The sequence below is a fragment of the Hesperophylax consimilis genome, chromosome 25 (genome assembly GCF_061612785.1).
Source record: "Hesperophylax consimilis isolate HC1 chromosome 25, BYU_Hcon_1.0, whole genome shotgun sequence".
NCBI lineage: Eukaryota > Metazoa > Arthropoda > Insecta > Trichoptera > Limnephilidae > Hesperophylax > Hesperophylax consimilis.
In genome coordinates, this window is record NC_142860.1 from 8,317,323 (window position 1) to 8,344,565 (window position 27,243).

General features: G+C 32.9%; 1 protein-coding gene across 2 annotated transcripts in view; it reads left to right on the top strand.

Moving 5' to 3' along the window:
* Window positions 1-9,948: 9,948 nt before the first annotated feature.
* Window positions 9,949-27,243, top strand: part of cpx (synaptic transmission protein complexin) — a 333,160-nt gene continuing 315,865 nt past the window's right edge. Inside the window, exon 1 of one of the 2 annotated variants that reach the window (XM_089646822.1) lies at window positions 9,949-10,075. In XM_089646822.1, coding sequence (XP_089502948.1) covers window positions 10,021-10,075 — 55 coding nt within the window. In that variant the 5' untranslated portion in view covers window positions 9,949-10,020. Of the gene's footprint in view, window positions 10,076-10,174; window positions 10,307-27,243 lie in introns of those variants that run through there. The other variant, XM_089646823.1, reaches the window with a different exon arrangement.

Genomic DNA, 27,243 nt, shown 5'->3' on the forward strand with positions numbered 1-27,243 from the left:
TATTAAAAGTTTTCACTGATGAGGCTAGCAGTCTTCAATGGCGTTTTGATAAAATGTCAGAGATGTTATCAAAACGCCATTGAAGACTGCTAGCCTCATCAGTGAAAACTTTTAAGAAATCAGTTATTAAAAGTTTTCACTGATGAGGCTAGCAGTCTTCAATGGCGTTTTGATAAAATGTCAGAGATGTTATCAAAACGCCATTGAAGACTGCTAGCCTCATCAGTGAAAACTTTTAAGAAATCAGTTATTAAAAGTTTTCACTGATGAGGCTAGCAGTCTTCAATGGCGTTTTGATAAAATGTCAGAGATGTTATCAAAACGCCATTGAAGACTGCTAGCCTCATCAGTGAAAACTTTTAATAACTGATTTCTGCGAGACGAAGCATTTCACTGAAACCTTAAATATCATACTTTTTTATAACTTCAAACTTCCGCAACTTATAACAGAAGTTAATCTAATATATACGTTAAGACAATTCACATACACATAAAGAAAAATGATTTAACACTCAAAACTCAACAAAATATTTGCACCCGCTATTCATCACACCAAAAATGTAAAATTGATCCAACAAAAACAGCCTTCGCCCAGCGACAGTTCTCTTATATAGCGCCTAAAATGTTCAACTTACTGAGTATTGATATTAAGACTTCGAAAACTGATGATTTTTATGCCATTAGTGTACAGAACTGGTTATTTGCTCAAGGAAGGAAGTATTATAAAGAATGCCTTACATCTTAAAACTATTCTTATTTTTTCATATTTCTTGAGTAAAAATTTTATCTCTAAATTAACTTTCGACAAAAACTTTATATTACGCTGATGCGATTATTCTTATTTTTATTTCTATTATCCCTAACATTATCTTTTATTTTTATTTGTATCATCTACCTAATATTATATATTCAGAATTGGTTATTTATGAAGGGAAGGAATTAAATAAGCATGTTTACGAGAAATGGGAAGGCTGACAGAGATATTGAAAGAAGTGCAAATGCAGGTAGCTCCATTAATGGAGGACTGAACGCAGTTGGCGCTAACAAAAAATTGTCCAAAGAAGCGAAGTTAGCAGTCCACAATAGAGTGCTGGTACCTACCCTGATGTATGGAGGTGAGGCATGGAACTGGCAAAGAAAGGATGAAAGTAGTTTGAATGCTGTTGAAATGAGATCCCTGAGGCGTATGTGTGGTAAAACCATGTATGATCGTGTGAGGAATGTGGATATCCGCAAAGAGTGCAAAGCTGATGTAAGCGTAATGAGTAAGATCAAGAAAGGGACGCTAAGATGGTTTGGGTATGTAGAGCGAATGAACGAAGAAAAGAGTGTAAGGAGAACATACGATGCAAATTTGAATGGTAGCAGAAGTCGGGGACGCCCGAGGAAGACATGGCATGACCAAGTGAATCAGATAATTGAGTCGGGCCATGTGAAGAGTCAGAACAATAGAAGAGTATGTATGAGACGATGTATGAATGTGAATGAGGCAAGGAGTGTGTGCCAAACCGAGTTGTTTGGTGGTCCGTCCTCTCTGCCTACCCCTGCGGGGAAGCGGCGTAATGGTTAATTAGTTAGTTAGTTAGGAACTATATTAATGAATGCCTGACATCATTAAATTAAGTTCATTTGCTTTATTTTTCTTTTTTTTTCTTTTCAATTCTTTTTAAAATAATTAATTAATTTATCTTTATTTTCATCTCTTTCTTATTTTCAGTTAAAGTATTACCTATTTTACAAATATATTGCATTTCGCAAAATAAAATATCAACAAATGTATTACATTTATATAATTATACACACATTTCGACTACCATAATGATACGGACATGTGTCTAGTGTTGTAGTCGAAAAGCATCTAAAAAACTGTATTCAAATATATTTTATGAATAAAAAACAAAAAAATACCATCCGTTTTTTGTATTTCTTGGGCACTAACTATATAGCAATTTCTAGACATTTTTGTTTTATAATATTATCTGTCTTGTTAAACGAACTATCCCCGAATTTAGAATAATAGGAGCCTTCGATAAACCTGCAGCATGACAAGCAATTTTCAAGTATTTTCAAGGGACTTTAATATTGCTGTTTTGTCAAATACAACAACATTAAATCAATTTGTACTTATCTATTTACTTTTCTCTTGTTGAGTTTGTCTTATGCATAAATTATGTTTGACAACGTTGGTTGGTTGGTTGATTGTTGAAACATGATACTGCTTAGATGAGATCTACTGTTTTGTGTTTGGTATTAGATAATCTAGGAATATATAATGCACTATCAATTTCTCATGATGCGACAATATTTAAATATCACCTAACAATGTTATAGTTCACAACATTCCTCATTTGGGGGGTAATTTTCCGAAGAATATAGAGAAGGGAAATAACACATCGAAGATAAACAACCGGCTATTCAGTCATTAAACATTTTGTTATTTGAACTCTGCTGTTTGTGAACAAAAGACGTCACCATTCTGCCATGTAGGTCTAAATACTTTGTTTTAATGTAGTGCGTAAGTCTATTGATAGCCCATTACACTTGGAATGATATGGCTAATTCATAATCATTGCCACGACTTGTTCAAGATACCATATGATAGAAAAGGTGTTCGAGCACAGCGTAGCATGGCAAGACGAATAGTGCTATTGAATGAAACATTGAAGGAGGTCGCGGGTTCAAATCCCGGCGTGCGCAAGAAAATTTAATTTTTGCGTGTTTGTGTTTTTTCACAAATTATCATTGATAATAATATATAGTATATTTGCGGCACGTTCCAAAGTGGGAGATACTCTCAGTATCGCCCCGGTTTAAGACCACCATTCAGAATCGAATCGTTACTTGAATCATTGCTTTAACCATGTTTAGTGACGAGGTAATTCCCTGCCTTCCTCTTCCCAATCTCCTTCCACTCATCACTACCTTCAGCCTCCCAACATAACCCAATTGAAGTTGCAATAGTTTCATTGGCTCTAGACGATTGGGAGTAGTTGAGACTCTTGTGCGGTTTCACATTAAAAAATAATATAAATGAATTTTTTTTTAAACAACCATGAATAATAAAAACTTTTTTAAATTCCGATATTCCCATAAAATGTCATAAATCTAAAATCAAGTACCTTAAATGGAGAGTTAATCTGTCGAAAGGTAAAAAAAAATATAAAAAAAAAAATATATATATATATATATATGGGGGTTAACAGCTACATTTTTGCATTGGTAATTTGAAATCAAAATTATAAGTTTCACAAACAAAACAGTACAAAATTTAGTAAAAGAGGTTAAGTGGAACAACAAGAGGAAACAAAAAAGAAAACAGATAGGGATATACACATAAACACAAAAACAAGAAAGGAATTTACAAGAAGGTACTTATCCACTTATACATTGGTAAGAATAGATTATGCTCGATTACAAATACAGGGAATAGGAAAGGAGAGAGAAAAAAACAAGAGAAAACACAAAACGAAAAAAATTATATTATTGTAAGCAAATAAACGAAGAAAAGATCGTGAGAAGAATATATGACGTGAATGTGAATGATTGAATAATTCGTGGATGCCCGAGGTAGACATGGTACGATCAAGTGATCCAAATTCTCGAGTCGGGCTGTGTTAAGAGTCAAAGTAATAGAAAGGTATATATGACATGATGTATATGTAAAAAATACAAAGGTGTGTGCCAAGATGTTTGGCGGTCCATACTCTCTGCCTAACCCTGCGAGTAAAAGCCTTGTTGTTTAGCTAGTTTGGTAAGGTTAAGTTAGGTTCGGTTAGGTTAGGTTTGGTAAAGTAAGGTTAGTTAATTTTATTTCATTCTTGGGCGAGAGCTTTAATTACTTATTATACAACACCCAATAGTATCACTAACTAGAACAAAGTACAGCTTGTAATAATTATTGATCAAAACATTAAAAAAATACTCGCTCATTTTTTCACGCTGGTCAAACACGGAGTAGGTTGCTAGAACAATGGGACAGTACGTGTAGAGTGTACACACAATGGGTGGCTTTAGGGGTAGTTGTAGGGGGTAGTTATAACAGGCTCCGCGTCCCGACGCTCCCCGACGCCTCCCAGCGGCGCCGGCATCGTCTCGTCCGAGCGGCGCCAACAATAATAAGAGTACACAGATATGAATGTACATTCTTGCACAGTGGATTTTTATAATTTCTTCGTGCAAGATTCTGAAATAATTTAATACGAAAAATAATTACAATATTTTTATTGTTTTTATGCTTACCCCGCTTTATTTTATGTCTAATTTCTAGTATTTTTTAAACCTCAACTGTCGAAGGTTGACTTTACTCTGCACACTGTTGCTTGAACTATATTTGTACCACTTATGTCTTCTCCACCACAGCTTCCAATAATCTTTCGCTGATTGATTATTATCGGTTATGTTATATTGACTTCTCTTTACCAGCACTTGAATATATCAAATCCTCAACATTTTTATTTGTCGCGTGGATAGTCTGGATGGCAAAGTTGTATTTACTCTTCAGTATTGCATATGTTTTAAACGTTAAAATCAAATCATTTTTGATTCAGCTCCCACTCCTGTTAGCATACAACAAACGGAATCAATAATGATAATTTCATAATAGTAAACAATAACTCGTCTCTTATTTTTTTTTCTTCACCTAAATTGAAAGCTTATTCAACCTGCTGACCACTAAATGTAAGAAAACTACTTTTCATGACACAAATCCAAAAAAAAATCAATGTACCTACAGACAGCAGCTAACTATGCGGTTTATGTTGTAAAACGTTTTGTTTTCTTTTATTGTACTGAAATAAATAAATATAATGTTTTGTTACTAGGCAAAACTAATTTTCAAACTGTCAATCTGAATCCCATTAAACATTTTTCAGAGAATCACCTTGTTGTGGATCCAACTTTCAAACTGTCAAGATTTTCTCTCCTTCGGATACATGAACCTCATTAAACTAACTTAATTACTTGCTTTAACCGAATTATCTTACAGAAGAACAATGAGTGATTTGGTTATTTTGAACAAATTAGTTCATAGCTTAATAGATGCACCTGGTTTTACTAAGCTAATAATATGCATAGTACCAAATCATAACACGAAACTTCCCGAGTTGTTCTTTGTTTATTCATTTAAATTAAACTAATTTATTAATTCCTCAGTTCGAGGGCTGCAAAGGCTTGGAAATAAATTCAGTTACGTTGATATTTTCATTTATTCCACACTAATATTTCAGAATCAAATCAAAAATTTCTTACATTATGTTTCCATAACATTATTATATGATATAATCTGCAACTTACTCTTTTATGTAAATATTTACCTAATACCCTACTTTTCTTTTAATATTTGTTTTCGTTATTTACTCTAGACAGGTAACAATACCTTTTTTCTCTTTATTCTTATCTCTTTGATTCATTTTGTTCTTATCTATGTTTTTATATAATAGTTAGATATTATGCCAATGTGGATAAATTCAATTGCAAAATTCATGCAGCTGAGAAAAAAAAATTATATCTTAATTTGAATGTAGTGTGTAACATAATTAATTTATAATTGTATTATGGAAAATTCCGAATGGTGTAAATAAATAAATAAAATACTGTAACTTGATATGGAATTATGCTCGTTAGTGCGGTCATATCTGTTTTAGTGACAAAAGTTCCCACTAAAACACGCGTCAACATTTACATAAAACTAATACCACAAGCAAACACCACAATATTTAAAAAAAACCTTATTACATATATTTTAAAGTATAAATCAGTTTTCCACTTGACATTAAACAAATACACGATACATTTATATATAAATCATCACTAAATTCAAATTTAAACAAGAATGTAATTACACCCCCGACTTTATAATACTTAAAATTAATTAAATTATATTCTTCTGTTTCTATTATTTGTATATTTAAACAATGTAACATCATAGTAATTACTCTACATCTTTTGAACTGTAAGAAATAAGATGTATCCATAAGTTATACTCTTTATACTTTCTGTATACTTGTACATTAAAAGTATTTTTAAATTTGAATTTAAATTTTGAATTCCACTAACATCATCTATTTTCTACTGCACAGAAAAGTATAACACGGAAGTCATTTTTTATTTGTTTTTTAATATTAAATTGCAAAATTTTTCTTGTTAAAGCGTATTTTATTTTAATAATATCTAATGCGTTTCCACAGAAAAATACATTTCAATATAATCTCGCGAATTTTACAAAATATCTGGTGACCCGAATAATTTGATGCGATCCACTCCCGGGGCTTTGGTAAAAACATGTTTTGGGTTCCATTTCCCAACAAACATTTCAGTTGTCGCAATTCACAGTACATAAATCTTCCATTACATTTGTCAATTCTGAAAATACATGTTCCGAGTTTTCGAATATTCGCTACTTTTATGGAAATCTACTTTTTCCTTTAAAATATTAATAATTTATTTAAAACAGAAAATAATAAAATATAATAAGTCATAAATAATTGAAGAAACAAGAAAATTTCCAAAAAAATTATTTTTTACTAGTGTGTTTTTAACGTTGAAAAGAAAAAAAAAACTTGTTTTACTTGGTTAGTTTCATGGAGATCTGTACATATAAATTACGACTCTACAGTGTACATGCAGATATAATCCAATTTATTTGTAATACCTACTGTTGTTTCATGTGATATGTTCTTCTCGTAATATGTTATTAAAAGTCACGGAATACACTTGATACAATGAATCACTTCCATTTTGAAAATGACACTATTTTAATTCTCTGTTAAAATATCATACTATGTGAAGGTAGTTTATAAAATCAGTTACAATTTTAAAATGATACATAAATTCTTAATAATTCGTATTTCATTTAACTAGAATTACAATTACTCACAGAGTTACAGACCCACAATCGAAATTAAAACGACTAATTAGTCGATATGAAATGAAAATAGAACCGAACTCATGAAGAATTATTACACTAATTTCGAATTTAACCAGTAAAGAGCCAGTGGAACTATGGTATCCCGATTTTTGAGGCATTTCGTTTAACTGACAGTAGACGGAGAGGGAAAAGAGTAGCTTAAAGTTTAGAAAATATCGATGTGTACATATATTATTATTATCATGAGTGTACAGATTTCAACAAGAAAGAGTAAAGACATTCCAAGCAAGGTTTCAGGTATTAACATAATTGAATTTATTTCTTAATTACAAACGATTTTATAAGCTTTTACGTGACATATATTTTACAAGGTTTACAGCATTTTTTACAGTACAGTTCCATTTAAAGGTAGATAATATATTTCTTATACAAACCTGTACAAACGTATCTCAGTAATTTACCTGATAAATAAAATAATATTGGTTGGTTGTTGGTTCGGGAACGACTTCCCGATATGGTTTGAGTATCGGCTAGAGGGGTAGGGGCTTGAGGCGACGCATGATAAAAATGACGGAACCCTCTGTAGAAGATCGCCGGGGAATCGCTAGATGTCACTTGTAAATAAGGTGACGTTCAATAATTTTTGCTCAAGATTTTTCGTAATAATATATTTGTTTTAAAAAATTTCTTTTATTTTAGTGCAGTTTTTTTTAAAATGATTTTTTCATGATTTTGTTAAAAAAATGTTTATTCAATCGGAATTATTATTTAAAAATATATATTTCAGAACTAACTTACCACCACATAGTTTCCCCGCATAGGTGAGCAGAGAGGTTAGACCGCCAAACAACTCGGTCTTGGCACACACTCCTTGCCTCATTCACATTCATACACATGGCCCGACTCGAGTATTTGGTCCCCGACTTCTTCCATTCACATTTGCGTCATATATTCTTCTCACACTCCTTTCTTCGTTGATTTGCTCCACATGCTCAAACCATCTAAGCACCCCTTTCATGATCTTCCTCATTAAGCTTACAGCAGCCTCGCATGCTTTGCGAATTTCCCCACTTCTCACACGATCATACATGGTTTTACCACACATACGTCTCAGGGATCTTATTTATACAGCATTCGGTCAACTTTTATCCTTTTTCTGCCAGTTCCATGCCTTACTGACATACATTAGGGAAGGTGCCAGCACTTCATTGTGGACTACTAGCTTCCCTTATTTTGATAGTTCTGTGTAAGCGCAAACCGCGTTTAGTTCTCTATTAATGGAGTTATCTGCATGTAACCATCTTTTAATATCTCTGTCAGCCTTCTCATCTCTCGTAAACATACTTCAAGAATATACAAACTCATTCACCTGCTCCGAGATCAAAACTATCCAGTTTTGTAATTCTTTTTATTTTAACAGTAGGTATACTAATTTATTCAACGTCTATTCGTGTTGCAGTTCGGTTATTATGATTACAAAAGTTTGCAATTTTTAAATATTATTTTGGACCAACAGATGGGAAAACCAGTGCGGATAATCTATCAATCATCAGTCAATCAATTAATCAATATGATTAAAAATGTAAATGTTCGTTTGTTAAGAATCTTAAATCTCCGAAAGTTCTGCACCGATTGCTTTTAAATTTTGACACAAAGTTGCATTTGAATATGTGTGTTTGTATAAACCTATTTTGAATATGTGTGTGTTTGTATAAACCTATTTTGAATATGTGTGTGTTTGTATAAACCTATTTTGAATATGTGTGTGTTTGTATAAACCTATTTTGAATATGTGTGTGTTTGTATAAAGCTATTTTGAATATGTGTGTGTTTGTATAAACCTATTTTGAATATGTGTGTGTTTGTATAAAGCTATTTTGAATATGTGTGTGTTTGTATAAACCTATTTTGCCATAGATTCTGAACGTTAGTTTTTCACAAGAGCAATTCTGATGATATAAAACACTCAGGTATTTTTATGACCTTTAATAAATTTATACGGACGTAAATGAAGGAATTGATCAAGAGGTTTTAAATTTTATTAAAATTTAAACCTACGTAAAAAAGTAAAGCGTACTTGGTTTTATGTTTTTCACATCTTATGTTCGATTTCTATATAAAATTCACGTAACATCAGATCAAAGTTAAACATAAAAACCGTAAGTAGGTACTTAACTCAGTGGAGTACATACTAATTTGAATATAAAAACATACGTATCTTAGTCATATCATCAGAAGGAGCCAATTCAAGATGAACCAACGTGGTAAAGAAAGACTAATAACGAAGTTCAATTGAGGTTATTTCTGGTTACAGCCTGCAATCTGGATGAATATAACTTAGCTTACCTTCGACTGGAGAGAGAACCTGGAATATAAGAAAAAACGTATTCATCTTTCATACTAAAGTTTTAGGAACGAGTATTCCAATATTGAATCTTTTATATGGACTGGAAATTTTCGCGTTTACAATAACACGAATTTTCAGCGAATCTTGTCTTTTCGGGCAAAACACGCAAATTTTCGTGTTTTTTGCTTGATTTTCTAATATTTTTAAATAAAAAAAACGTTTTTTTTGCGTGTGGTTTTGACTGGATTTATATGCATTTAATATTATTAAAACTTTACGTAAAAAACGTCGCATACCATAAATTAAATAAATATTATGGAATTAAAAAAAAACTGAGTTTCATCACGTGTATTACTTCAACTGCCAAAAAGGAGGAAAAAACATTAATGTTGCTTAAAACCACCGATTTTGGTGAAAAGAACATCGTTTTCCCATAAATTAAAAAAAAGCCAAATCCTTCAGGTTCAACAATTAACAATAAAGTGTTTTTCTTTAATTGCAGATAAGAGCGGCTAGCGGCAGGAGAGGACAGTTTGACTGGTGACGTCACAGCTGGTAGACTAAAAGGCTAACCAAGATGGCGGCCTTCGTGGCAAAGCAGATGGTGGGGAACAAGCTGAGCGCCGTCAAAGGTAAGGCCATTGGCTCTTAAAGAATTACCGCTTACAGAATACCTCGTGCACTTCTACTCAGTTGTTCGTTCAGTCAAACTGTCCTCTCCTGCCGCTAGCAGATAAGAGCGGTCAGCGGCAGGAGAGGACAGTTTGACTGGTGACGTCACAGCTGGTAGACTAAAAGGCTAACCAAGATGGCGGCCTTCGTGGCAAAGCAGATGGTGGGGAACAAGCTGAGCGCCGTCAAAGGTAAGGCCATTGGCTCTTAAAGAATTACCGCTTACAGAATACCTCGTGCACTTCTACTCAGTTGTTTGTTCAGTCAAACTGTCCTCTCCTGCCGCTAGCAGATAAGAGCGGTCAGCGGCAGGAGAGGACAGTTTGACTGGTGACGTCACAGCTGGTAGACTAAAAGGCTAACCAAGATGGCGGCTTTCGTGGCAAAGCAGATGGTGGGGAACAAGCTGGGCGCCGTCAAAGGTAAGGCCATTGGCTCTTAAAGAATTACCGCTTACAGAATACCTCGCGCACTTCTACTCAGTTGTTTGTTCAGAAAAAGTTTCTGTAAAGTTACTCAATCATTATTGTAAAGCGTTTTCTTTAGAGAATTTGATAAATTTTTTGATGAAATTTCTTTCATCAGATCAGCGAAACAATTTTCACATAAAAATAAGTATTTTGAATGGTATAAAGACAAGCGTTGTCTCTTAAGCCGATCCACCTCGACGAGTAACATTCGGAATCGGGTGATATCACGCACTAACGCACTTTTATTTGGGAGGCGGGTGTGGGAACCGCCGCCCCGGGAATCATTTGAATTGGATAACCAACACTTCTGCCATACGTTACCTCAAGTCGTTCGCTACGTTTGGCGACTTAGCAGGGATGGCCAGGTTCATTGAGTGAGATGTGTCCGCCAACTGCATGGCAGGTCGGCTTGTCGGATTCAAACGTTCGTCACTCGTAGATACACTGTCCCTATTCCTACCCTCTCTTCATACGTTTTTCCTTCCTAAAAATACCTCTCCTTTCTTTCCTTAAAAAGACCCTCATCATAGTATCCCCAAATATGGCATCGGCTCCGTGGGAAAATATTTTTTCTATGGGCCTCCTGTGTCGGTTTAAAGTATGACGATTTAGTTTAATTTCCCACCAGCCGATTAAGTTGAATTCCCCACCAGCCTATTAAGTTGAATTTCCCACCAGCCGATTAAGTTAAATTTCCCACCAGCCGATTAAATTGAATTTTCCGCCGATTTTTCGATCTTTGCAAACAAAACATCGTCAAATGACAACATTTTTATTTACTGTATTTTTTTAAATTCAAGCACAAATAATAAAATGGTTTTAAATTCTAATATAAATAAATTAGTTTTACACTTCATAAGTACAATAAATATATTTCCGAAAGGGGGTTTGTAAGTAAAAGGTTTTGCACTTCAAAGCATTTGTTATATGTCTGATACTACATTTTTTAAAGATTTTAATCAAACACGTCCAATTACAGCAAGGACCAAGATCTGTTTCACTCGCAGTATTTATGTAAATAATCTAAAATGTTTCTAAGCTATTTAATTTTTAAAAACCAAAAACGCGTGGCTTTGCAATACTTCGCAATTAATCTATTTTATATCAAACAAGAATACTCTTCTTTTGAGGTACGTTTACAAACAGTTAACACGAAAAAATAAATATTGAAATTTTAACGAGGATGTGGAGAGCAATCTCGGTAGCACTTTGTGGGTCGTCGTAATATCTGCAGTCAGAACAGTCACCATTGCGGTGCAGGAGACACAGGTAGTGAGAATAATCAGTTAATTTCAACTTTTCTACTGACAACTTTTTTAATGACTTTTCTCGCATAAAAAATCCTGAATACTAAGTATGTACTTACCTATCTAAATGTGTTTATGAATTTTATAATTTTGTATAGCTGACAAAATCTTTACATCTAATTAAAGTGAACCATTTTCCGAAAATCTGAAAAAAAAACTTTAAAAAATAAAACAAAATATTTCTCTAAATGTTAAAATGTATTTCGTTAAAGTAACAACCTAATTAAAACGTCCGGATGATGCGTTTACCTTCGCCCGCAGCCGGTGAGACAAAACGGAAGTGAAGCGCCACCGGAAGTGAGGCGGCCCAATTAACAAGCTTATTCAAAACAGAACATCCGCTCCACCATTGCTACCGTACCAGTTCGTCAATTGGAATGGCAAAAAATGAGAAACTTTCATTTCACATTTCAAATTATGCACAGCAAAATAATAGCCTCAATACGTTTTTTTTTAAATTATAATAATTGCAAGTTATAAAAAAAGAATTTAATGTAAGCAATTTCGAGATAAAACAACTAGGTACCTGTCTCTAGTTTTCTATTTTTTTTTTAGTTAATCTTGTTTTATGTTTATGGTAGACTCTTTCTTTATACAAGGAATCCGACGATATAATTTGTTTATTTATGATATTATACAACAATAATCCTCTTACAGATAAAACATTAAAAGACTTTATTTTGATGTTACTTCTGTGTGTATTTGTGTATTTATGGATTAATAATGGAGTTTTGTAACGTTTTTATTTAGCTTATATTTGTTTCATATGAATGTCCCCAAGACGTTATTCCATATCGGATAGTGGAGTCGGCCAGAGATGAGTAGATTAATTTTAAGGTACTTATAGGCACGAAGTATTTTATTTTATAAATCCTACTTACTGTAGCCCGTAAACGTTTACAAACATTAGTAATGTGTACATCCCATTTCATGTAGCAGTCAATGGTTATACCCAGATAAACATATTTTCATTTTTGACAAATTCAATGGTTCCACAGCAACAGGGCTGCGCAACATTTTTATTTTTGCCGTCAAATGTGTGTGTATGTAGCGAATGCGTTATATATTCATTATATATGGCATGTGGAGATCTTATGTGCATGATGAGATGCCCGCGTCATGAGACCATTTCAGTAAGGCATTGAAGTCAAGCTGCTTAAGATCCATTGCAGTAATCAGGTCTTCGTGTGATATTACGAGTGCCGTATCGTCTGCATACACAAAATGTTTAACGAAGGGAAACAATCTACACATAAATTTTAACTAAGTCTAAAATTGATTGAGGACAATCATTACGACCGCTCAAGCTTTGATAAGTAAGTCAAATCGGCATCATTTTTCTCCAAATTTTGGAGTTTTAGGTCCTTATTGTTTGATAGAGTCGGCCATGTCATAATAACGCACATGCCTTTTCAAGATCAAGTGTTTGTTTTTCTTAAAAAGACAACAGCAAAAATCTATGATAAATTCGTGTAAATAAAAACAATACACGAAAAAAACGTGTTTCATTTCTTTGCTACATTTCCTTTAAGGATCGTGTAGTGTAATTGTTCGGATGTGAGGAAATAAAACGTAAAAAAAGCCGTGTGAAATAGAATTTGTAAGAATCCCTGTGTTGGCCTTTCCTCTATGCAGACAACCAACATTCTCCAGACTCGAGAAATCTTTAAATGAAACGGAAAACGAACAAAAGTCACGGATCGCATAGAAAGAACTTTGCGCTGATGGATATGGTAATACACAAAATATAATAAATGTATTATTTTAATATTTTTAATAGTATACATATTTATATTTACGTATAAAATACACATATGTATTGAACATATTTACAAATAATAGATCAATTAAACTCTTGAACGCCGCATATTTTTAAGGTTACGCTTAATAAAACATTTCTCTGAGTATAACAACTAGCTATTCAAAGAGGTAAATACAAAATGAAGATTCTACACTATTTTTATAAATATACAAGATGTCCGGGGATAAAGTGCTAACTTCAAAAAAGTGTTAACTTTGGTAGGGGATTTTACATGGCGGAGAAGTAAAAAGTTAAAAAGCTTTTTTTGAAATTCCAATGTTTGTTTTCCCTTACAAAATTTCCATAGAAGAATATTTATTTTCCGTTACAAACAACTTTACCTGAAAACTACTAACTTTGGAATTTCGAAAAATATATTTTTTAAATCTTTTTTACTTGTACTATCATGTAGAATCACCCACGCAGTTAGCTTACCTGGACACCTTGCATAAACAAATTATGTGGTAAGATGGCACAATAAAAAAAACGAGGTTATTACGAAAATAGATGGCGCACAGCTAAAAATTTGCTTCTGCACACCAAGAAAATCACCATACTGAGCGGTTGCTTGTTTGATAGTCACCAATAGAATACAGTTATTTTTATTTATTTATTTTACGCATATTAAGGCTTTTACATACATACATAACAATATTTAAGAAATTATACTCGTAAATATTACAGGCTGTTTAAAACACATGTATAAAAAAATATTGTTGAATTTGATCCACACAGTATGTAGGTACAAAATATAAATATATAATATCTAAAATAATTTTTTTGTTTCAGCCGACAAAATACTTTTAACGTGCAAAATACTGTAATAATGTCAATTTAAATAGCTTTATCAAAATATTCACCTACTTGATGAAAAAAACCTCAATAAGGTATGTTTATATAAAGAAATTGATGTACTAAATATATCAACATCATCGGAGTATTTGTTTCCTAACTGTTGAATCCGTCGCATAGGAGTGTGATATTGGGACGTTGACATAGAATTGATACAATAATATAGTACGTACTGTCTTGTAACTGACCTGTTTGGAGTATGAAAAGAGATTACATATAATAAATCAGGGGTATCAAACATTGCATTAATGATTTTATACAAACAGGTTAAATCGGAAATGATTCTACGATAGGAAAGATATTTTGAGGAAAGTGTAAACATATGGATTCAATATAAAAATAAGCTGAAAATTGGAAAAGTTATTATGGAAAATAGGAAAATTAATTTATTATTGAATAAACTTGAAAACACACTCGGGCCGCGTAATATTAAGCACAAGGTAATCCTTACCAAAGAATTCGGGTGATTCTATTACTTAAGCATAATATCTCTCTGATAATTGAGGTTTTGGCAGATATCTCTCCAATATTCCTAATTTTTTTGTCATTTCTTTTTTATTCGTCCTGCAAAAGGAATCCTTAACGTGTAAATAATAAATAATTTATATTTAAAGTTGAAAACATAATGTATAACCTACATTCAGGAAGACTGTGAGTAAACTATCTAAATTTTTACTTTCAAAATAGTTATTAATAAAAAAAGGTGATAAAAAAATATATTAAATATAATTACGAATCTCAAAATCACTAACACAAGTTGATATCCTCTAAGTTTACGAAAACGTTTTGAGTTATCGCTTGCCACAATATCCAAAATGTACAGAACCTATGGGGAGAAGTATGGGATAAACAGTGAAATCTAGGTATGAATTCATTGGCTTTAAACCGCAGTTTTATATGTTTCGTATTCATATTTTGAATAAATTTATTAATTAAATAAAATGGTAAATGTTTATCATGGTTTTCCAATAAGAGGTGTTATTTTGAATAGTCCACTATTTCGGTAGATGTTACTTTAGTAAAAACTACGCCATTAATAAAAATGGAACGATACACGCTTCAACAACGCATTGAAATAATTTAAATTCACTTGAGTGGATCAAATGCAAATCATCAAGCAAAATTGTCGCATCTGGGGCTCGGAAAACCCAAGATTTATCGTTGAAAAGCCTCTCTATCCTCAAAGTGTGACAGTTTGGTGCGGTTTATGGTCCGGTGGAGTCATTGGACCTTACTTTTTCCAAAATGAGGCTAGAGCAACAGTTAAGGTGAATGGATTGCACTATCGAGAGATGATTAATGATTTTTTATGGCCGGAATTGGATGGTATTGATCTGATCAACGTTTACTTTCAACGAGACGGCGCACGTGCCACACAAGCAACGAAACCATTGATATTTTACGATTGAATATCAAAATAACACCTCTTATTGGAAAACCCTGTATATGAAACCAACCGCTCGAGTGAAAATTGAAATAATATAAAACTTTTTCCATTTTTTTATTTTGTATTCCATTTACTTAAGCTTTTAATAAGCTGAAACCGACAAGAGTTAAAAAAATAAAATAAGTGGGAAAAAGTTTAAAATGTTTCAATTTATTAATGTTATACTTGTCACATAAATTAGGCGTTGATAAATTTTAGCAATTATGATGTTATGTATCTGACGTTGCATTCAACAACCATTATAAATTAGGAATTTTTGTAAATAAAATATAATTATGTCAGCGCACATATTTCACCGGGCGGCGCGGCGCGTGGCTGTGTTTTAACGGAAGTCATAATACGGTAGACTCACGGACTTTAGTACGGAGTTGTGCAAAAAGCTACCGGCGGCTTTATGAGCCAAATGTAAAGAAATCACGTTCTCACAGATCGGATATTCTTTCCTAGCCGCCAGCCCTAAGAAACTCTTCTTCTTGTTTCTTCTGTTATTACGAACTTTGCAAGATCATCCCATTAAAAAAATATATACATTTCCGATGGAAACTGATAGAGGATATCTCTGTTTTGTCACGATCTCAAGAATAAGAGGTTCTCTTATTTTTAGGGGTGTTAAGTACGGAGTACGGAAAAAAAGTTGTTTTTTTACCTCTATGGATTTTCGCATCACTTATTTTTATTTGTAAGATAAGATTTAGAATCTTTTGAATACGTGGACATTTTTTCACCCAAATATATAACAAATTCAATATATGAACGATCTAGTTCTAGCGATTCCCCACCCCAAAATTCGAGCGTTAGTTGTCTCGAGAACTGATTAAATGCATATTTATGTGAAAATTCAAAAGTGGGACACAAAGTAGGTTCTGATTTAATTACTTTCAAGTATAAGACGTTTTTTCATTATCGAAACCACGAAATATGACAGAAGGTTGCTCGAGGAATCCTAGTCAACTCTTTCCAATAACGAACTTTTACCATTTCTCAAAATTAAAAATAGAAAAAGTTCATGCACTCTGAAAGTATTGATGGTAGGTTCTTATAAAATGTATGACTACTACTTTTACGAAAAATTTTTTGTATTCTACGAATTTATCTGAATACAATCATTTATTTTTATTTTTATTGGCATCCTCAATTGGGGTATGGTGTAAGGTTGAAGGTAGTGGGAAGGGGATGGAGATGTTTAAGAGGAAGGTGGGGAGAGTAACTAGATATTTAGTTCTGGTCACCAAATACGACCAAAGCCATTTCAATCAATGTTTCAATTCTGAGTTGTGGTCTTAAACCAAAGCGATACTGAGAGTATCTTCCGCTATAAACTATTTTTAAATTAATATATTATGAAATAACACAAATTAACCAAATTAAATTTACCTGCGCACGCCGGCACTTCTAAACCGCGACCTTCGGATTGCTAGTCAATATCCTTACCCTTCGACTACGGAGGCCGTCAAAAATAAACGTACATAAAACATTTCACGATCCTGAATATTAAAATAAAAACAACTGCCCTTTCGGCAGCTTGCAATGGGTTTAACAACTTTTGCGATAAGGGTTTGTCTTAGCAAAAAGTTTTAACGACAAAAGTAAAAATCCCCACAGATTCTAGTGAGTCCACGGCGTGAGAATTTGATGAGTTATTTGGATGGTTGGTTTTGGTAACGAAACTCTTAACCAGCGAGGGTTTGTTAGACAACTTTTAACTGACAGAAGTTTCAACGCTGATATAATGTAGAACAAAATCCTAAACACGCTGTTTTGAGTTACAAAGTTACTTTTAATTATTTCTGAAGAAGTATATAGGGCGTGCTTGCTAAGTATTTTAGATTAGGTACCTGCTTCTTTTAAGGTTTAGTTTAATTCAGTAACACATTAAACATTTGGGACGGGTTGTTTCACAGAATTTGAACAATTTATCGAATTTTAAATTGATTTTCCCAACCTCGGATCTCTTGTCTTACATTTTTGTCTATTATTTTTGTATTTTCTTTGTCGATTTGTGTATTATTACTATCGTACTATTGTCTTCTTCGATCATCATAAACATTTATTTTTCACTCCAATTTCAAGGCACTATATAGTCGATGAAACTACACAATTAAAATAATTTAATTTAATCGTGAGTACATGAAATCATCTAAATATTTACTGCCAAGTAATCTTGATATCATACTGAATTGTTTGTTGCTCTGTATTAGTATGCACAGAAGGTAAAGTGTAAATTATGTAAATTTTTAACATAACTGTTAATAAAAAGCTACGCTATGGGTTCAACTCAATATACTTAACTTAACTAAATAACAATGCGTTGAATCTGTTACAACAACGAAGAACTATTTATATTTTTTCTCTTACTGGTTAAATTTTACATTATAATATCATTTGTTTGTTTCCTCGGTAAAGCATTTTTCAAGCATGTCGCACTGATTTTAATAAAAGTTAACGAGCACCCTTGAGTGATTTGTAATTTGATAAAATCACTTTAAATTCCTCGTCTCACCTCCCACAGCCGACTAAGTACTGTACAGGAACACCTTCAATAATAATAAAATCCCCAACACCTCAAATTCTAAATATCTTCCGATCATAATTCCTGTGAGAATTAATAATATTCTGAATTCCTGGAAAAAGTCCCATTGAGCCCCTTTGTCTCCCGATCCCCCCACCATTTCAGATCTCCTCCGACCTCCCCAGGTCCCTCCAGGTGGCCCCAGGTTCCTCCCTCGTTCATTCCTCTTTTCTCATTCTTATCAATGATGAAATATTTACCGAGAATATTGGAGAATATTGCATCGTTTATCCACCAATCTCAATAAGGCAGTAAATTTCCCAACTCGTTGTTATTTGACTGTATTATTGACTGAATAAAAATAATGTTAACGTTTTGTTTAGGTAAAAAAAACTGTGGTGAATGGTTCTCGTAATAAATACTCCTTTCTCACAACAAAACATTTTGCCTTTTTAAGACTTTAAACTATTAAAGTCAGGAACGAGTGTGTATGATGGTCAGGAGACTAATGTCCGTTTTTTATGCTCTCAGAATCTCTCTGTTGATGGAAACCTAACTCATCTCGCTTCTAAACTAGAGGGGCAAATTTATATATCAGAGACATCTCGGGGGTGATTTTATTAATTTTATGATCTACTAGTACTAGAGCCATGCTTCGTAGCTCAAACTATCACAAAAAATTTAGCATTATTGATGCATTTAGCTTTAACGAACAAAAATACACCTGAGGTTTCATGGTATCACGACTTCACCAGCATTTTGGGCAAGTTTTAGAACTTCATAGCTTTTAGTAAAACACTCGTATACTAAAATTATATTTTTTATTTTATTTTAATTAAATTTTTCATAATTACTATTCCACAAAGATATGGAAATTTATCAAACGGACCGCCCGTTTCTGGACAGAGGCAAGGGTTTTTACAGGTATTTTATCACTCCAGACCAGAGGTGGCTACTGACCACCAAATCCAACAGTGGGAGGCACTTGCGATTTGTCAAGGAAAAGCAGTTTTGTACTATTAAATTATCTACGTGTTCTGTACAGTACGCACAGCTTTTGAGAGGCTGTTGTTAAATTCTGTTAGATTTTTCGCTCAGTGACTAGTTTTCAAAATGAACTAAATTTGTGCGGTAGACCTGAACCTTGCTTTAGAGTATTTAAGTGTAGTTTTATTTCATTCACTATTGTCTAAAAGTTTCAAATTGGGAAAAAAATCACTATTCTTTCTTGGTTGTTCGGCTCTCGCTTCACTTTAATAATTACAATCCCATATTCTCCCTGCATCCTCTAGCTTGGCTGTACCCAGATTCCTACTCCTCCCCATTGTGGATGGGTGGTTGCGGTGGGTGTAGGGTGTTCAGAAGATGCCTCGGCGGATGAAGTCTTAGGCGATGATAATGTAAATTCCTCTGCGGCCATTGGGATTATTCGCGCCCTATTATTGGGAATTCCCAGCGAGCCGATCCGATCATTGTGCGCTGTACGCTGTGCACTAGGACGCGCTCAGACTCAATTCTCACACTATCAGTATAATTAAATACTCATCTGTTCACATATTCTCAATTAATACGAGTTTCATGGCTCTGACTGAATGAAAATTCGTTATTCATGGAGCTTTAACTAAACTCTCAAATCTTTTACATTTTTACTTCTCCTCAGGCCAATTTGTTAGTTTTTGGGAACAAACTGCTAAGTATTACCCGTACAGTCAATTCATTCGCTTAACAGAAAATCTCATATGGTCTCATATACATCGTCGTGTCTGCCTTACCGACATAATTAAACGGTGCTAGAAAGAATACCAAGGTTCGTATTCAAATAAAGAGGTTAACCACAGAATAATTCAAATGTTCAACTCTATGAAACTAAAGGTTCCGACCGCAATTTTTTATTAATTATTTGTGTATGAATTGACAAAAATTTCAGGCGGCCATAATGTTTATAGTGAATTTGTGCAATAAATTATGTGTTTATATCATTATCAGTAATTTTAGTTTAGTTTTTAAACGAAAAATCGTAAGGTGTGTCGTTTTACAAACGTTTTATTAAAAAAAATATGTTTTTTTTTTGTATTTCACCACCTTTTCAAAATAGTATTTAGTTTTCGGGTACGTTCAAAAATATTCCATTTATATTGATTTTATTGCGAAACGGAAATACACATTAATTTTTCGACTTTTTGACACCATATTTAAGAAATATAACAATCAATATACCGGAGGCCTGAAAGGTTAAAGTTTTTTGATAAGGGATTCAATTAAATCTTGAGCGCTGACATTCTAAATTACATTCAAAGTTCATTTTCATGAACAGTTTTACTAGTGGGCCACTTTCTTCTTTATGAAGATTGTATAAATTATATTTTAGTAGAATATACCAGTATATAATACCCATGAGAAATCAAAGGATAGTCTGAAGTTTTGATTCTTGACGACTCAGTTAAAATTTTTTAAATGATAAAAAAATTATTGTATTTATATTTTTCGCTAGGCTGAATTCTTACTAATTCCAATTTTGAAAATGACAGTAAAATTCAAATCTAATTCGTGAACCAGATTTCAGGCAGAACTAACTAACGCACAGCACAGACAACCGAAATTACTGTTTGATTTTTCTCTAAAACTTGAAGGAAAGACCGTCCAACTACCATATTATTATTCCACAACACTTTTTAATCAGCTTTTACTGATCATCACATGGCCCAAATATTTAAAATAACTGCATTGCTCATGATGAAAAATTTATTACCAGCTAATTAAATTATATTTGATCGGGACATTCCAGATAACGGTGGATAAATTTCTTTTTATAGGCAGAGAATTTTTCTGTGAAATTTATAATTTTCTAAACCTAATTCTCCTAAGCGTAGGTAAATGTTTTTATAAGGTCTGTATTACTCAAATGTTTTAAATTCCTTTTGTACCTACTGTATCGCTTGTCTGATATAATTAATACTAATAATCATTTTTGTTATTTGTTTTGGGGTGTTATGCCGTGTTGCGCCAACTCCTTCTTTAGCCAATGTTTCGGACAGCATTGCAGTGTCCATCATCAGAGCAGATGTATTATCTGGTTACATATTATGTTTCTTATGTTCGCAGTCATCTTGATTTCACTTCTCCCATATGGAATCCTCAATATAATATTTACATAAATCGCATTGAAGCCATCCAAAGAAAATTTGTCCAGCATTTAAATTTCAAATTAAATTCAAACCTTGACATAAACAGCTCGATGGACCTTTATGGACTTAAGCCATTAAAAACTAGAAGAGACTCCGCAGATATAATATTATCTCCATAAAATTATCAATGGCTTTATTGATTGTTCTCCCCTTCTGTCTGAAATTAATTTTAGAGTCCCGAGCGTTAGAACTAGAGAAAAATCACTTTTTCATCTCCATAAATGTTCTTCTAATATAAGACAAAATGCGTTTATATTCAGAGCCTGTAGTATATTTAATAAGAATTTTAATGATATGGACATATTCACATGTAATTTAAGAACGTTTAAAAGATATGTTATAACTAACATTAAATAATTTTAAATATTCTACTGGAAGTTATCACGTTTTTGCTTTGAATCCTTTCTAGTTACTTACCTTCCAATTTATACTCATGTGTTCAATTTAGTTGTAGGTATACATTTATTATATTGTTATTATTCCTTTTGTGTAGTGCTTTTATTGATTCCTGCTGTGTTGAAATTTTACAATACATTATGTTTTGAATTTTAGCTTGTTATTAGTATATAAGTTAACTTTAAATTTTTGAAATTTAGCTGGTTATTAGTATATCAGTATATTATTATAATTTTATGTGAAAATCTGTTATTGGATTTTATCTATATTATTTAGTTTATTCTTAGATATGTAAATAATCTGTTGATTTTCCCAAATAAATAAAATAAAATAAACACATCTGCCCTGATGATGGACACTGCAATGCTGTCCCAAAAGTTGGCTAAAGAAGGAGTTAGCGCAACATGGCATAACACCCCAAAACATATAACAAAAATACTTTTGGCCGTGAAAATCTTAAATCATATTTGACTTAATAATCAGTTCTAAAAAAATATAGAACTAGAAAATTTATTTAAAGCATTACTTTAAAATACGCATCACATCACGCATGCATCAATGCACCAAGAATAGAAACGATAAGAAAATGATCAATAAATAACGTGTGGCTGATATACTTTTATTTATTTTTTAATATCCAAAATGAAACCCATTTTCAAAAGATTGTAATGTGTAACTCCGGAGGCATGTTCTCGTGCCTTTTCTAAGGGAACGTCTTAGTAATACAAAGAAAGAAAGTACCTCCCCAGCCCTCTCCCTTCCAAACCTCACCATTAGCTTTGGATATAGTTCCCTTAACACCTACCGCCACATCTCACCCCGCAGCCTGCATGGGGTTGAAATGACGATATTAAAACTTAATTAGAGTTGGCTGGAATTAAATTTTCGAATGTTTTGAGATATACAACCGAACTATTCGTACCTGGGAACTAAGTCTACTTTAATATTATATTATGTAGTTTGTTACTTCGATTTGGATTGGGTTCAAATAGATACATGAATTGTGAACGTTTTATTTTATATTTTTTTGGTACCGTGTGCCCTTGCTATTTTAAAAAATATATATACTTTGACTTTTATGGGTAAATATTTGGCAACGTCGTCAACGTTTCTTTATTTAACTTTCATATTGCGATGAATAGATTGTTATTATTAGCAATATTGTTTATGTATTTTCTCAGTAATTAGTGGGAGATAATTTTGATGGAACCATATTTAAGTATTTTTAACTTGATATTTGCTATCCTTATTGTGTATTGTTTCCTCCCATATTTTTCCATGGTTGATAAGTATATTGACATCTCCAACTATAAGGAAGGTGAAAATATAATTTACACACATAATAAAAAAATAATTGGACCGATGACAGTTCCTTGTGGTACGCCGAATCGTATTTTTTTGGGTTCACAGCAATGTAAAATGTGTAAATTTTATAGGTCCTTCAGGGTGAAATATAAGAGTAAATAAAAAATATTAATTAATTTTGGATACACGGGTATCTTCTTCAGAGTTCATTCAATCTCTAAACTCATCTTTTAAGATATCCTCAAACTGAAAAGGCCTGCTAAAAAGATTGTAACACAAATAAACTTAGGTGCAATTGAAACTTAATCGATACGTGGGAATTCTCATAATGCACAACAAAAAAATATTTTCGAATGAATTTCCGAGCTTTTATTTTGGATAAAGCTTTCCAAAATACTTTAATTACTTCAAAAGATACTACGGGTGATATATACAAATTACTGTCGATGGCCATTTACTTCCTTCAGAGGTAGTTTTTGAAAAATGCGGTGAACTCTTTATGTCATAAAAATGGAATCTATTTATGACCAATGGGTTCTTGAGATTATAATTAAAGTAAGTAACTGGGTTTAGCTTAAGGAATGAAGTAGTGCAAAGAACAAAATAAAGATTTTGAAGAAGAATACATTTTTTACTGTGGAAAAAAAATTAAACTTTATAATATTTTAATGATTTATATAATACAATTTTTGTAAGAAATCACCCACTGGCTCTGTACAAATTAATATTTAATTTTCCGATTTTCCCGAAAAAATTCGATACTCATTTTCACGCAGGAGACATAATTGGAAACACTCCATGTTATTAGATTTGCTTTTTATTTAACCCTGATTTTTATTAGAATAATTTAGGTTCCTTAATTTTAAGAAAAGCAAATTTTATGATGGGCAGTACAACAGAACAAGGATTTGATTAGAATTTATGTTCCTAAATGTGTCGTCTCTTGATAAAAAATATACAGAGCTGTAAGGCTTTGAATAATGTTAATACAATAAGAAAAGTATAATTCAGATATACCTATACGCAATTCAAGAATGGTTTGGTTGTGTACGTATCTCAAAACAAATAATATGAAAGTCTAAACACGTAAGTCTGAAATTCTTGTTGGCTTATTATGTATTTTATTTCAGTAAACTTGGCCTATTTTAAGTTCTGCGTAAATAAAATGTAATCAAATTGATAAAAGTTTACGGGTAAAATTTTCAGGAATTTCAGATCAGGATTTCTCAGTATTATCAGATAATATTATGTATTTATGATCCAATATTGAAAACAGTTTAACGTTAAAAAATATGTAAATAAATATATACACATTCAATAAAGCTGAATAGGATGCAAATAATTCGCATATCCACTGTCCATTCAAAAATGTTCGTCTTTGATTTCTGTTGAAGAATTCAGTTCCACTCCCCATGAATAAGGCTCGGGTAAGGCGAGGGTGGGTAGGTATGAAGGTATAAGGGCTCCATAGGCTCTGCACGGCTGAAGTAGGCATGGCTGGAATTTCCACGTATTGCCGTCCTTGTACAGGAATTCGCAATGAAATGCAGCAAAGGGAGCTTCATTTTTAATGCACGAATACCTTCGCTGAATAAAAGTTCCCTAGCCCTGATCACGTCACACGGAGCTTTGCTCTGGGTGATATTATTTATAATTGAAGTCTTTCATATTTACTCCATTCCTGTACCACGCTACTTTATAAAACTACGTTAAATAAAACCGCGTATTTCAGAAACACAAAAAATCTGAAACAAAAGTATATGTTACGGATTCCAATATGTAAAAGAACTTCGAGTCAACAGACCTACAAATTAAATTTAATAACGTGCTATATTTATTTGAGTATTTATAGTTTGAGGATTGAGATACTTCAAGTTTTGTCACTTTGAAGTAATGTATAATTTGTATCCTGTTGAAAAAACCATTTGCTGTAAAACACGTTGATAATATTATTTGAATTATTGGTGTGAACAAAGATTGTTATTATATTTAATTAAAATGATACCAAACAATGATTTTGACATTACTAAAGAAAGGAAGTACAAATACCTGGGTATAAAATTATACAATAAACAACAAGAAAATGTAACACTATTTCATAATATCTTTAAATAATTCAAAACAACAACTCATGTTGAAAATTCAAACTAAAAATATGGTATTTTAATTTGTTACGCATTTTTATTGTGAAAAATACTACGTAAATACTAATAAATGTTGTTGTAAGTAAAAATACTCACAATGCTTGGTAGATAAATGTAATTTCAATTAAAAAAAAACTGTAAAAAAATTTATCTAATGTTTTATGTTGTCGATTCCATGGTCATCTATGTTTAAATATTATAAAAGTACAAAAAGTAACATCTTTACTAATTATTGGATGTTATGACTGTTAAACTCAATTGGAGTTGTACATTAATTTGGTTTTTAATAGTTTTTGAAACATTATTATTCGAATATTAAAAACGTAAAAACAAAATAGTCGGTAATTGAAAAACAGTACGTATGTCGCAAAGCCCATGTTCAAAATAAATAATCGTGGTAAAATATTTGCCAGTCGATAAATTACAATTTTGGTCACGTCCGGGGATTTGTACGTGAGGCATTGTGGGGATGATGATTTATGCTCTTAATAGCCGTCATTTAGACCCCATCGAAACTAAGGGAAAAAAACTTTCGAGGTTAAAATCAGTGATTGTTAATTTAAAATTTTGGTTTTTAATAACATAATATTCTTCCTCAAGTCTCTAACGTGCTTATCAAACTGCCTATGGCTCTTGGAATATTTCCGGCCACGATATTCTTGTGCATGCAATATAGAAAGGGGGATGGAATGGAACTCTTAGAGCAGAGGTTCCCAAAGTGGTCTATATCGACCCCCAGGGGTCGATATCGGCATGCTGGGGGTCTATGTCAGCGAGAAAAAAAATTGGGGGTCCACGAGATTCAAATGGGGGTACCAAAGATATTAGAAGAACGAGATATGCTATGTTGGCCGCCGGACCGTAGCCGGAGTACTACCTAATTAGGGTACTTTGAACGGTATCGGGACGTGTACGCACAGAAATCTGTTTTATGTATTAGTGCGGATACCTTAGGGCAAGCGAAGGTGTGCAGTAGTATTGGTGAACAAAACCGGCGACACTCGGCAAAACAATTCCACTCAGTACGAACTGCGCATAGCACATCTCGTTCTTCTAATATCTTTGGGGGGTACATACGAGCTGACCCCCATTTACCTCAAGTCAACATTTAGGAGTTCCGTAAATGACACAATAGACCTAACACAAATATAATAGACTGAGAAATTACTTATTTAATATTTGCATTTTTATATTTCGTAAAGTTGTTGATTGAGGTATATAAATAGAGTCTACGTTCCTTTTCTCGTCAGAATTAATATATTCAAGCAAAGCATTGCACATTGGAAGCCGCGAATTTTCCTAGTTCCCCAACTTGTTTTTGAAAAACGTCCAGGGTAATAATGACGTTCAACATTTAAATGCACTACACATAGACTTCAAAACTAAGTTTGAGGACATTTTGACTGTGGAAATGGAACGTTGAAGAATCGGATATCATGTAACAAGAAGAACTGACCGGAATAAGCACTGACAAAGAACTTAAGGGGCAGTTCTGTAGGGCCAGCTACAGAAAGAAATTCCCGTTGCTTATCCTGCTTTATTTTCATTTGGTGTAATACCTCACACGGGTGCCCCTGTCTGCACAGTGTAAAGACAGAGGAACTATACCGCCACCCGGTTGTTGGACAGGCAAGGGAAGGGAATTTTTTAGGAAAAAAATACATGATTATTACATGGGACGTTCATAGTTTTAGGAATATTCAATATTCGGCAGGCAGGGGGTCTACGGAAAAAAAAAATTTGCAAGTGGTCTACGGGGCAAAAAAGTTTGGGAACCTCTGTCTTAGAGGATACAACCAGAATAATAAAAGTCCTACCTTTGGTTTTGGTGTCCTCAATGTTCTCTCTTTCTGTCAACACGAAAAAACTCCCGGAATCGCAACCTGCTATCAGAGGCGCTGCAGAAATGGTACTGAAGGTACTTCCCGCCTCTTGATGACAAA